Source organism: Euphorbia lathyris, chromosome 9 (assembly GCF_963576675.1).
Source record: "Euphorbia lathyris chromosome 9, ddEupLath1.1, whole genome shotgun sequence".
Classification (NCBI taxonomy): domain Eukaryota; kingdom Viridiplantae; phylum Streptophyta; class Magnoliopsida; order Malpighiales; family Euphorbiaceae; genus Euphorbia; species Euphorbia lathyris.
In genome coordinates, this window is record NC_088918.1 from 63,082,282 (window position 1) to 63,096,898 (window position 14,617).

The 14,617-nt window shown below is 34.9% G+C and overlaps 1 protein-coding gene across 1 annotated transcript; it reads left to right on the top strand.

Moving 5' to 3' along the window:
* The first annotated feature begins 8,239 nt into the window (after nt 1-8,239).
* LOC136207486 (probable galactinol--sucrose galactosyltransferase 5) lies at nt 8,240-13,664 on the top strand. The gene is made up of 4 exons (XM_065998738.1): nt 8,240-9,504; nt 9,743-9,920; nt 11,704-12,071; nt 12,908-13,664. The coding sequence occupies exons 1-4, from the start codon at nt 8,317-8,319 to the stop codon at nt 13,463-13,465; spliced, it is 2,292 nt and encodes a 763-aa protein (XP_065854810.1). The 5' UTR covers nt 8,240-8,316; the 3' UTR covers nt 13,466-13,664.
* Nucleotides 13,665-14,617: the final 953 nt, after the last annotated feature.

Sequence of the window (14,617 nt, forward strand, 5' to 3'; positions counted from 1 at the left end):
CCACCTATTTATACAGAAAAAATAGAGTTGTTGAGCTCTGATTTACAGAAGAAGAAGGTGGGAGGAAAATCAGAAAGGTAGGAAAAGACTGGGTTTGGAGAAGACACGTTCAGAATAAAAGAGACGTTATGAATAACGTTCACAAAGACTAAATCAGAGGCAATTAAATTAATAACAAATAAAAAACGAATTTAATAAAATAATAATAAAAATATTATTATTAATTTTTCAATAAAAAATTATATTGTTTACACCACACCACACCAACCCAACCTGGCCCGGTTCGGTCGGACGGACGGTGCGCGTGTGGTGGTCAACCAAGGAGGTAGGTCCTCACCTTTTCACAAAAGTGGGTACCCCTAGGGGCACACCCCAAGCATGTGAGGACATTCTTTATAAATATCTCCACCAAGTGCTTTGAAAGCAATGTGGGATACTTTTCACTTTGAAAAACCTTAAAGACACATGGGCTTATTTCATAAATTATAATTGGGCCAAGCCCAACAATCCCCCATTAGAATTTTTGAAATCGTTTTACTGAGCAGTTACATAAGGTCAGACATAAACAGAGGTATCTTTCGATTTGAACCTTTGCGTAGTGAGTATAGTTCAGATTTTACTAGAGTGACTCGTAGTCTTGAACTCTATCTCTGATCTATATCACGCCATAACCTTTTCAGAGTGTAGTTCTAGTAGCCCGTGCGTTTATGGCCATGCACGTCTATCCCGGTTTAATGAATGCTCTAGAGTTTTGCCCTAAACTCATAGGAAGCGGCCTCACTTCCACATTGATATATGCGAGTCTATCAAAAGTACTTATGTAGCTATGTACTTCACTCCAAATGGAGTATAGACTTCATTAAGAGTTTCTATTATCTCAACCTCAAATTGCTTCAAGATATTCATGCTTCAAATTGCATGATCTGACACATATTACAACACAACTTGTTAATACCCATTGAACCTATTTCTTGGGATCTCCAGTCTATAGGTTGGGTTACCATTGTGTGTAACTCATCACTGTAGGGGCATAAGTCCCATACTCTTTGCCGTATTCTGGACTTTCTTTCTAGCTAATCCTTTCGTCAAAGGATCGGCTAAATTCTCTTCTGAGCGTATGTGATCCACTCTAATAGCTCCTTTAGTGAGTAGCTCTCTCACAGTGCTGTGCTTACGACGTATCTGTCATTTCTTATCGTTGTAATAACGATTCTGAATCTTAGCAATAGCGGCGGTACTATCGCAGTGGATCAATACAGCTAGAATCGGTTTTTCCCATAGGGGAATCTCAGCTAACAAACTTCTCAACCAACCTGCTTCTTCACTAGCCACAGCTAGTGCAATCAGTTCTGATTCCATGGTTGATTGAGCTAGGATAGTCTGTTTCTTAGACTTCCATGAAACAGCACCACCAGCTATATTGAAAATATAGCCACTAGTAGCCTTGGAATCATCTGATAAGGTATTCCAGTCAGCATCACTATATCCTTCAAGGACTGCTGGAAACCTTTGATAATGTAATCCAAGTTTCATGGTTCTTTTAAGGTATCTCATGACCCTTTCTATAGCATTCCAATGCTCCACACTAGGTCTACTAGTAAATCTGCATAGCAATTCTACGACATACGCGATGTCGGGTCTAGTACAATCAGTGGCATAACGAAGACTGCCAATTATGCTAACATACTCTGATTGTCTTACACTGTCTCTAGTGTTCTTAAAAAGTTTTATACTCGGGTTGTAAGGTGTACATGCAGGTTTACAATCAAAGTAGTTATATTTCTTTAGAATCTTCTCAATGTAGTGAGATTGATCTAAAGAAATTCCAGTTTCAGACCTAGTTATCTTTATGCCAAGAATGACGTTCGATTCTCCTAGATCTTTCATATCAAAGTGTTTACACAATATAGACTTAACAGCATTCACAACATGAATATTAGATCCAAAAATAAGCAAGTCATCAACATATAAGCATATAATGGTGCAGAGACCATTTTCATATTTGTAGTAGATACACTTATCACTTTCATTCACCTTAAAGCCATTTGAAATAATCAAGTTATCAAATTTTGCATGCCATTGCTTAGGAGCTTGTTTTAGCCCATATAAAGACTTATCTAACTTACATACCTTATGGGCTTGATCAAAGACTACAAAGCCCTCGGGTTGATCCATATAAACCTCTTCTTCTAGTTCACCATTCAGAAACACAGTTTTAACATCCATTTGGTGCACCACTAGATTGTGCACAGAAGCAATAGCAATCAAAACACGTATAGACGTAATCCTAGTGACATGTGAATAAGTATCAAAGAAATCAACATTTTCTCTTTGTCTAAAGCCTTTAGCTACAAGGCGAGCCTTAAACTTATCTACTGAACCATCAGGTTTCAGTTTCTTTTTAAGGATCCATTTACAACCTATTGGTTTACAACCTGGTGGTAAGTCTACTAAGTGCCAAGTTTGGTTTGACTCAAGTGAGTCCATTTCATCATTAATGGCTTCTTGCCATAAATTAGCATCTAATGAGGTTAAGGCTTCTTGTGTAGTAAGTGGATCATCTTCTACTGTGAAAGCATAAAAGTCAGAACCAAAGTCTTTAGATACTCTAGGTCTCTTACTTCTCCTAGGTTCAGATTCCTCAATCTCTTTTTGCATTATAGGTCTACTAGCAGGTATGCTACTAGATGATGCACCCCCACTATTTCTCAATATAAAAGGAAATCTATCTTCATAAAAGTCAGCATCATTTGACTCCAAGATGACTTTTGCATTCAAATCATAGAACCTATATGCTTTGCTATTCACAGCATATCCAATAAACACACATTCATAAGCCCTACTAGCAAGTTTGACTCTCTTTGGGTCAGGAATCCTAACATAAGCCAAACAACCCCAAGTTCTAAAATATGATAGGCTAGGTGTTTTATTTTTCAAGATCTCATAAGGAGAGATTTTGCTTCTTGATTTAGGGACCCTATTTAGCACATAGCAAACAGTTAAAAGGATTTCTCCCCACCAATGTGAGGCAGCACCTGAACTGAGCATAATAGCTACTACAGATTCAGTAAGTGTCCTATTTTTCCTTTCAGCCTTTCCGTTCATTTCTGGTGAATAAGGTGTTGTGGTTTCATGTATAATGCCATGTGTTTTATAGAAATCAATAAACAGGCTAGAACCATATTTTGTGCCTCTATCGCTACGAAGTCTCTTGACTTTCCTATTGTATTGATTTTCTATTTCAACTATGAACAACTTAAACATGTCAAACACTTCACTTTTATTTTTCATCAAATAAACAAAAGTAAAGTCAGAACAGTCATCAATAAAGGTTATAAAATACCATTTGTCATTTCTAGTCAACTTTCCATCTAATTCACATATATCTGAATGAATTAAATCTAGAGGTTCAGAATCCCTAACAACAGATTTATGAGGTGTTTTTATGATTTTTTCCTGACTACAATAATCACATTTAAGAAACTCATTTAAATTCAATTTTGGAATTAAACCTAAGTTACTCATGTTCTTAATGATACACTTATTAACATGACAAAAACGAGCATGCCAAACATTAAAAGTACACAAGGAGTAAACAGAAGCATTCACTTTATTAATCTCAACATTCAACTTAAACATGCCTTCAGTAGCATAGCCTTTTCCTACAAACACATTGTTCTTAGTCAAAGTAAATAAATCTGCTCCTATAGTCTGAGTGAAACCAGCTTTGTTGAGAAGATAGCCTGGAACCAAATTTTTCCTCATTTCTGGAGTATGCATCACATCCTTCAAAGTTAAGGTTTTTCCAGATGTGAAGTTCAATTCCACATTACCAATCCCAGCAACAATAGTGGTATGGGAATCACCCAATAACACTTTCTTATCTTCGGTCACAGCAGTGTATGTTTTGAACATACTTCTATCATAGCAAACATGGCGGGAAGCACCAGTGTCTACCCACCACCCATTTGACCCACCTATGAGGTTGATCTCAGAAATCATAGCAACAAAATTATATTGCTCTTCAGTCAGGTTAACACTAGGAGTAGTGTTTGGGCTGTTCCTGCACTTACGTGCCATATGACCTGGTTTCCCATAATTAAAGCATAGGAAAGCAGCATCATTTCTAGGTGGTTGTTGCTGTGGCCTATCTTGGTTCCTTTGAAGGTTCCAATTCAAATTAACTCGGGTGTTGCGGTTTTGGATTGGTTTGCGGTTCTGATTCTTAAAATTCTTTTGAGTGGGTTTCAGAACCGCAGTGGACCTTTTAGTGCTATTAGAAACAATAAGCACTTCTTCTTTTAAATCTTGTTTTCGAGCTTCTTCCTCAATTCGGAGGCATGTAATCAGACTTTCCATCGAAAATTCTTTTGTTTTGTGCCTCAAAACATTTTTAAAATCTTTCCACGAAGGAGGCAATTTGTCAATAATGACAGCAGCTTGAAATTGATCATTTAGAGGCATACCTTCTGAAATGATTGCATGTGCTATCTTTTGCAATTCATGAGATTGAATTTCCACTGATTTGTCATCCGTCATTTGAAATTTGAGGTAGTGGCTGACAACATATTTTTTCGATCCAGCCTCCTTAGTGTCATACTTCCTTTGCAGAGCTTCCCAAATTTCTTTGGCAGTTTTTTCTTCAGCAGTGTAATAATCATATAGGTCATCTGTCAACCCATTGAGAATATAGTTTTTGCACAGAAAATCATTTTCTGTCCATCTTTCAGCAGCACGAACACCAGCACAAACATCTGCCTCATCACCATCTTCAGGAACAATTGGCTTTTCAGAAGTTAGAACAGAAGCTACCTTCTTTGTTGTGAGGTAGAACAACATCTTCTGTCTCCATCTTCGGAAGTGAGCTCCTTCAAACCGGAATGGTTTGTTGATCTCAGCAATCCCATTTGATTGTTCGGTAGCCATCATCAGTAATTGAACCGTCTTAAAATTGTTGTAACTCAAACTCAGAAAACAGGAACAGACCGAACAAAAATAAATGGGCAGAGTCGCGGACAATGTCGCTTTCTTTAAGACGTTCGCGGAACTGCCGGAATTAGCAAACAGTATGAACTCCGGTCGCCTCCAGGATAAAACAGCCCTCTGTAAATACGATTTTGTATTGCACCGTACAAAAATCGTTTCTGTCTACACTCTCAATTTCTTTTGCTCAGTTTCGAAATACAGAAAGAATGAAATTAAAATTGTGTCTAATGGCAGTCTCACACCACCTATTTATACAGAAAAAATAGAGCTGTTGAGCTCTGATTTACAGAAGAAGAAGGTGGGAGGAAAATCAGGAAGGTGGGGAAAGATTGGGTTTGGAGAAGACACGTTCAGATTAAAAGAGACGTTATGAATAACGTTCACAAAGACTAAATCAGAGGCAATTAAATTAATAACAAATAAAAAACGAATTTAATAAAATAATAATAAAAATATTATTATTAATTTTTCAATAAAAAATTATATTGTTTACACCACACCACACCACACCAACCCAACCCGGTTCGGTCGGACGGCGCGTGCGCGCGTGGTGGTCAACCAAGGAGGTAGGTCCTCACCCTTTCACAAAAGTGGGTACCCCTTGGAGCACACCCCAAACATGTGAGGACCTTCTTTATAAATATCTCCACCAAGTGCTTTGAAAGCAATGCGAGATACTTTTCACTTTGAAAAAACGTAAAGACACATGGACTTATTTCATAAATTATAGAATTTTTAAATGATAGTGTAAAATCATAATATATAGAGAATAATGATATATTAAGAATTAAATTTGATGATATGATTTAATTATAATTTTGTATTTAATTATAATATGCATGTATTTGACCCTCTTCTATAATCAAGTAAGAATGGTCTCATTGCCTTTTCAGGCCCACAAAAAATACTAGAGGAAATTACATATAAAATCAGATTTTAATTTTTATTTACAATTATGAAAATCGTTTTTATGTATTTTATCATTATATGATTTTTAATTTTAAAATATCATAACTTTATTTTTATTTTTATCAAATTTTCAGTTAATTAGTTAGAGAAAAAAATACAGATTTAAAAATAACCACCAAAAGTGATATTTAAATAAATTTGTTTAATAGTTTGAGACAATTATAAATAATTGGTTAATCTTGATTACTGTGTAATTTACCCAAAATACTATTCCGCTTTGAATAAGAATAAATATCCCTTTTCTCTTTTCTTTTTTGCCAGATGTTGAATTTCTTTTAAACCATTCTTTTCTTAAATTAAAAAAAAAGTAAACAGAAATTATATTATCCAAAAATCAACCTACATGTACGTAGGATGACAATGATGGAATTTTTTTTTTTTTATAATATGATGTAATTAAAATATCACAGAATTACTCTTACCTTTCAAAAAAAAAAAAATACAATATAAATCAAATTTCTAAAATATATATAGATATATAATGAAATAGAAACCGCAGACAAGTGTACAAAGTTTTTTTTAGGACCTTACTTTTCTCTTTGCGTGATACCCCGCGTTGTTGCGGTTGATGTCTACCATTTCTGGTGGCTCGCCGCCCCCACCACTACCTTCTGAGAGCGTTGCGGATCAACCACAAATGAGTAAAATGAAAGCCAAGGGGCAAATGGTTTTTTTGGTTCATCTGAGCCTCTGGATCCTTTTCATCTCCAGTCAAGAGGTAGCCTAACTGGAAGAATACTTTGCTAGGTCAATCCCAAAATGAATCTTCTAACATGGAATTTGTTCCTGAAACCAATGAGTTTACTAACAGCGATCGTATGGGAGCGAAGTCTAATATCGAAGATGAGGAAGATGATGACCCGTTATGCCTGTATATTAGATTATCTGCAACATAGAAATGCGCCCTCTGGAACACATGAAGTCGGTCTCTAATTATGAAAGTGTCGGGGAAGAAAGTTGGGTACGTATCGTTTCCTTCAACAGAAAATCCCTTCATTTTGGGCTAAACACAGGAACTGTTACTTTTGATTGACTTGGCGAATGATTTCTATATTGCCAAAATTTCCCATTCAGATGACTTCGAGATGTTATTTTGGGGGGGGGGGGGGGGGGGGGGGTCGTACCAGGTGGCAGACCATGTGCTATCAATTTAACCCTGGAAGCCTAATTTTGATCTATTTAATTCTGAAGTTCATAGAATCCTTACATGGATATATTTTCTAGACTTACCCAAAATGTAGAAATAGCTAGATTTATCTCAACAACATAAATACCAGAACCAGAAGCTTTACCCTTCTGTTTCTCCTTTAGCTTTGGACACGCGTGCTTCTAGTGTTCATTCTCATTACAACCGTGACATATATCATCTGCCGACGCCAACCTACCCTTGGGAGATGCCGCTTTCCTTGTCTTTGACTTGGCCTTTTGGGTCACATTTTTAACTCTTTATTATTCCGAATTTTATATATCAATATTTTGAAAATTAGATTAAACTGGCCGATTAGATCGGTTCAACTGTAAAACGACCATATAGCGTACATCATTATGGCCTTGAAGATTGGATTATGCATATCACGTGTGGAAATAACATAAGCTACATGGATATCAATCTTCAAAACCACATTTCACGTAAATGTCACCTTTTGATATTAGATTTCAATGTGTAACTTATATTATTTTCACAAGTATTTTTTTTATGTCATTTTTTTATTGTGTTATTTTAGTTTTCATATGTTTTAATAGAATGCATTATTTAACTGTTAAACCATTGAAAAAAAGAGAAGTATAGTATGCTACCTTATTGAGAGATGATTGGTGTAAGGAAAGAGAATGCACAATTGTCATGTTTCTATTAACAATGTCTAATGAATTTGGACCATAGTAAAATTTCTATTTGAGCAACATGTTAATCATATTCTACTTTAGTTTAGATTTTTTTGTAAATTGCTATATATACGATAATTTTTTTATTTATTAAAATCTTTATCAATTTCAGGAGAACTTTTAGAATGGATAGGGTGTAGTGGACCCAATCAATTAAAAAAGAGAATCATGCTATTTCATTTCATTAGGAAATGATTGATAAAGAAAGAAAGTATAAGTTATCAGGTTGATATTGATAAGTTGCAAATGTCACAGTTGAATTTCTCCAATTTCACCAACTACCAGTCCCACCAACTGTCTCTTTTTCCCCTCTCTTTTTTGAATAATATTCTCATTAGAGCCTAGTTTAATTTGCCAACACAACTTATTCATAACCCATGCCATATCTTGTTAGCCTATAAATAAGACCTTACTTCATTCAATCAATTAAAACCTTCACACTTTCTTCATCTTCTTCATTTCACTCTCTTTATACCTATGGCTCCTACTGATAATTACACCCACAACTCCATTATCTCTCTCCAAAAATCTCAATTCAAAGCCAATGGCCATCCCTTCCTCTCTCAAATTCCTCCTAACATTACTCTCACTCCTTCTCTTCATCACCTCGCCGACAAATCCCTAACCTCCGCCGGATCTTTCCTCGGTTTCACCTCTACCGAATCCAACGACCGCCACGTCCTTCCCATCGGAAAATTGAACAACATTAAATTCATGAGTATTTTCCGATTCAAGGTCTGGTGGACTACTCATTGGATCGGCTCTAACGGCCGAGATCTCGAAAACGAAACTCAGATACTCATCCTCGACAAATCTTCCGATTCAAATCGTCCTTATGTCCTCCTTCTTCCTCTTCTAGAAGGCTCATTCCGCGCTTCTCTTCAATCGGGAGCCGATGACAATATCGACATCTGCGTCGAAAGCGGATCCACGAAAGTCACCGGCGATAGTTTCCAGAGTGTTCTTTACATAGACGCCGGCGATGATCCGTTTGATTTGGTGAAAGAAGCGATGAAGGTGATTAAGGTTCATTTAGGGAGCTTTAAGTTACTTGAAGAAAAGACACCTCCGGGTATAGTAGATAAGTTTGGGTGGTGTACATGGGATGCATTTTATCTTGCGGTGCACCCTCAAGGAGTATGGGAAGGAGTCAAAGATTTGACCAATGGAGGTTGTCCACCTGGCCTTGTACTGATTGATGACGGGTGGCAGTCTATTAGTCACGATGAGGATCCAATCACAAAAGAGGGAATAAGTCATGCTGTAGCAGGAGAGCAAATGCCATGTAGGCTGTTGAAATTTGAGGAAAATTACAAATTTAGGGATTATGTGAGTCCTAAAAGTTTGGATAAAAAGGGAATGAGTGGATTTATTAGGGACCTTAAAGAGGAATTTACTAGTGTGGATTATGTGTATGTATGGCATGCACTTTGTGGTTACTGGGGTGGGTTAAGGCCAAATGTGCCGGGACTGCCGGAATCTGTGGTGGTCAAGCCTAAATTGTCACCGGGATTGGAGTTGACTATGGAGGATCTTGCCGTTGATAAGATTGTCAATAATGGTGTGGGGTTAGTGCGGCCGGAGATGGTTGATGAGATGTATGAAGGGATTCATTCTCACTTGAAAAAAGTTGGAATTGATGGTGTCAAGGTGGACGTTATTCATGTAAGTAAATTCTACCTACAATTTTAATGTCGGTAAATTCCGTTCATAGTATCAGAAACGTTTCACGTTTCACTTATTTTCGTTTGTGAATTTCAAAATCAAATATTATAGCTCTTTAATTTTACACTCTAATAATATAAATGTCCTTTAACGTTGATCAATATGATCACTCTAACGTTATGTCACGTCATCTTATTTTATTTATTAATCCGAAATAATATTTAATTTGTATAAACAGTTGTTGGAGATGTTATCCGAAAATTATGGAGGGAGAGTAGAGCTAGCAAAAGCATACTTCAAAGCATTGACAACATCTGTGATAAAACATTTCAATGGAAATGGTGTAATAGCAAGCATGGAGCACTGTAACGATTTCATGTTCCTTGGTACTCAAGCCATTTCTCTTGGCCGTGTTGGTATGTTTTCTTGTCCGACGCTTTTTTATGTTATTCCCAAAATAATACTTATATTTAACTAATCAAAATTATATTACATATATATGTTATTCTCAATATATATATATATATATATATATATATATATATATATATATATATATATATATATTTTAATTTCTCTTCCATTTTTTAATTAGAAACCCTATAAATAAAATATTTAAAATCTCTTGTTGGTTTCATGTGGGTCCATTAGTAGTTAATTAGGATATGCTACTAAAATCATTATTTTCCAATTTATTGCTTGGTCGGTGCATAAAACCTTATCCATATTATATTTACACATCAACACGTGTATGAGATCTTTATATGTTGACTACTTCCTCAATACACAATTCACCAAAACTTCTTTCTAATAAATAAATTAATTAATTTCACCTAAACTTGACTCTAGAGTTTCGTGTATGGATTGTTTAATTTTCTTAAACAAACTTGTTTATTTAATCGGATAATCTAACCTGTGATGTCACAGGTTTATCTTTGATATTAATTACTTTTTGACGTAATAATTACTTCTTTTTATTGTAAATGTAGGGTAAATTACACCCATGGCCACAGAACTTTATTCATTTCATATTATGACCACTCAACTTTATTTCTTTCTGGTATGACCACTGAACTTTACACTATTTAACATCAGTGACCACTTAACTTCATTTCTTCCCGGTATGGCCACTGAACTTTACACTTTTTAATATCAGTGGCAACTAAATTTTAACTAACTTCTCAAAATGACCGTTAACGATCTCAAAATGAAAATATTCAAGAATTAAAGTTGTTCAGAACGACATTTACCATGAAACCACATTTTTTATTTTTGAAAATCACATTTTTCGGAGCTTTCTCTCTCTAAAAATTCAATTTCTCTCTCCTAACCAAACAACACATACATAACCTCAAAACGAAAATTTTCAAGAATTAAAGTTCCTTAGAATATCATTAAGGCTTTGGATTTTTTAGCCTCAAAACGACCACTGAAGGCTAAAAATAAAAAATGTGATTTTCAAAAAATGTGAGTTTCAAAAATAAAAAATGTGGTTTCATGGTAAATGTCGTTCTGAACAACTTTAATTCTTGAATATTTTCATTTTGAGATCGTTAACGGTCATTTTGAGAAGTTAGTTAAAATTTAGTTGCCACCGGTATTAAAAAGTGTAAAGTTCAGTGGCCATATCGGGAAGAAATGAAGTTAAGTGGTCACCGATGTTAAAAAGTGTAAAGTTCAGTGGCCATACCGGAAAGAAATAAAGTTGAATGGTCATAATATGAAATGAATAAAGTTCTGTGGCCATGGGTGTAATTTACCCTACATTTACAGCCAAAAAGAAGTAATTATCATGCTAAAAAGTAATTAATATCAAAGATAAACCTGTGCCATGAGGCACAGGTTAGCTTATCCGCTATTTAATTTGGATTTAGTTAGATGATCATTTTTATTTATTTATTGGATAATTAATCAATGAATAATACAATTTTGAAAATTTTATATATGAAAGAGAAAATTAAATTTATAAATTTTATAGATTAACGGTTTTATTTAAAATTATTAGTTTGGTATAATTCAAAATTATGACGTGATATAGTTGTAGATAGTTTTAAAAAAGTGAATTTCTATGTAATTTTCTCTATAAATTAAAGTTTGAGATTCCAACGTTTTTTTTGGTAATATGTATAAAAGGTCTGGAGAATTAGATTTGTCATAATTAGAACTAACCATATAATATGGCGATGTTATAATTAATAGGTGATGATTTTTGGTGTACGGATCCGTCTGGTGACCCAAATGGCACATTTTGGCTACAAGGTTGTCATATGGTGCATTGTGCATACAATAGCTTATGGATGGGCAATTTTATACATCCTGATTGGGACATGTTCCAATCTACTCATCCTTGTGCCGACTTCCATGCTGCTTCTAGGGCTATTTCTGGCGGCCCAGTTTACATAAGTGATTCCGTCGGCAAACACAACTTTTCATTGCTCAAACGTCTAGTCTTGCCGGACGGCTCTATCCTCCGGTGTAATTATTATGCCCTTCCCACCAGAGATTGTCTCTTTGAGGACCCTCTTCATGATGGCAAAACCATGCTCAAAATTTGGAACCTCAATAAGGTCAGTTATCCTAAATTCAAGCTAAGCCCATCTCAGCCCACAAAAAATGGGCTTGGTTGGGTCCATAATAAAGTAAACCTTTTGTCACTTTTAACGAGTATAAATTTCCCTATATAATTTGTGCCCTACATTTGGTAGTTTAGTTTTTGTGTTACTCCTAATATTTTTTAGAAAATACATATATATCTCTAACGTTAGAAATAGTAATTATATCATTAATGTTTATAATTTTAAGCTAAAAGGTACTTTGAATAATTTTTGGAAGCAAATATCAAAACCCATAAAACCAACTTTTACTTGGAAACATCTCTTATTCAGTTGCTTCTTTTTCTACCAACTGTCTCTATCTTCATTTGGTGTTGTGTTGATTGCATCCCCGTAAATGAAGGATTATATATTTTATTTTATTATTTTGTCTCAGTCCATATATTTTCTTTACGCTTTAAGTAGTTAAGGGCTGACTCCACTACTGTCTAGATCTAAAATTGCTTTACATTGAAAATGTTCCAGATAAAATTTACAATTACGTTTGGAATATATCTATTTACATACATAAAAAAAACTTATTGGCCACCTAAATTGGTTCAAAGTAACGTATTGACTCCATAGACTTACATTTCAATTTTCAAAATCTTCATTTCTTCTGCCATATGAACTTAGGAGGTTAATCATGTCATTTTATGCAAAGTTCATGAGGTCATGAAATAATCTATAAATTTAAGGGGCCAATCGAGTTTTTAGACAAAATTCAGGAGATTATGATGTATTAAGTTTCTTTCTGTTTTAATTGAATAATTGGCTGACTATTTTGTTATTATAATTGTAAATTATAACAGTTCACTGGAGTTATCGGAGTATTCAACTGCCAAGGAGGAGGATGGTGTAAAGAAAGTAGACGTAACAAATGTGCATCTCAATTTTCTCACTCAGTAACTTGTAAAACTACTCCTAAAGACATAGAATGGAAAAGTGGAAAAAACCCAATTCCCATTGATGAAGTAGAAGTATTTGCCATGTACTCATCTCAAGCTAAGAACTTAGTCATCTCCACCTCAAATGACAACATTGAAATAGCACTAGATCCATTCAAATTCGAGCTTGTCACTGTTTCTCCAGTCACAACCTTGGCTGAAAAATCAGTGCAATTTGCACCAATTGGGCTAGTCAACATGCTCAACACCGGTGGTGCAATCCAATCATTGGCCTATACCCATAATTCAGCTCAAATTGGAGTAAAAGGAGTTGGAGAAATGAGGGCTTTTGCATCACATAAACCTATAACTTGTAGGATTGATGGAGCACAAGTTGAATTTAGTTATGAAGATTGCATGGTTATTATTGATCTTCCATGGTCTTTCCAATCTGGGGTTTCGGTTGTTGACTATATATTTTAGAGTTATATGTTCATAATACACTTTCATCCTCTACATTAGGAGAAAGAAACTATATTGTACAATAAGTTTTATTTTAATCTACTCGTATTAAAAATATTTGTAATGTTATTAGAAACCTTTTATATATAAAATCGGTCAATAGAAGTCCAATATTGTTGAGCGACCAATTATTGATTTTACAAACGAATAATAATAATAATTACTTTTCACCAACTGCGTAACACTCTTGTTAGTCGAACTATCTCTCACTTTTAAGTTGAATATCATTTTAGGATGATAGAAAGTTCATTGAATGCCATAACACAATGATTTCCCGACGACTCTCAAAATACTTACATACATACGGTATGCTCTGTAAAATGGTTTCGTTATCATCTGGTTAATCATATCATGCTCCACTTCATTTTCATTTTCGACATTGATATCCTCATTCACAATGAACATCATCACCATATGTCACGATACACCCCTCGACCTTTGCATTCACAACAAGGATAGAAAAGTGTATTTGATTCACTCTCTAATTGGAGTTTATGGGCAACCATAGTAAATTCTTCAATCCTTGTAAGAACCTTGCAATCGTTCGATGACCATACATCCAACTTCAATCCATTTTCAACCACTAAAAGCATGAAGAATGGAGACAAAACTGGTTTTACCAGTTTTGTGAATGAATTTTGGTTTTTGATGTATTGGTTTAGAAGTATTATGATGACTTTGATGTGCATTTTTTTGGTCCATCTATAGATGCAAAAATGCCACTTAACGTTGATGGTTGGCTCTGAGAAACTAATTGTTGAAAAAGGTACCAGCTACCAAGAATTGCACCTAAATTAGAGTGAGCCTTTGCGTCTCGGCCACGTGAAAATGTCCTTCGATTTAGTTTTGACGGGCTATGAAGATAAACCTCTTTCAGTGCATGTTAGCTTTGTTACGCAACTTGGTGAAGCTGAAGGTTTTTTCACACAATGCCCAAAAAATTTGGTTGTTATTATTTCTAATGACAAGATAACTAACTTTTCAATATAATATATTAAAGTATTCTTATACATTTATGGATTGAGTATTAATATCTACTTAATTGGTTATTAGGCACGCATGATTCCAAAGTATAGTGGCAAAAGACCACATGTTGATAGTGTTCATGCAACA

Bases quoted from the DNA above. Each gene is read 5' to 3' on its own strand.
- LOC136207486 (XM_065998738.1), top strand. From the start codon at position 8,317: ATGGCTCCTACTGATAATTACACCCACAACTCCATTATCTCTCTCCAA. The intron at 9,505-9,742 runs GTAAGTAAATTC...TTGTATAAACAG, and splicing joins TCAAGGTGGACGTTATTCAT to TTGTTGGAGATGTTATCCGA. The intron at 9,921-11,703 runs GTATGTTTTCTT...TATAATTAATAG, and splicing joins CATTTCTCTTGGCCGTGTTG to GTGATGATTTTTGGTGTACG.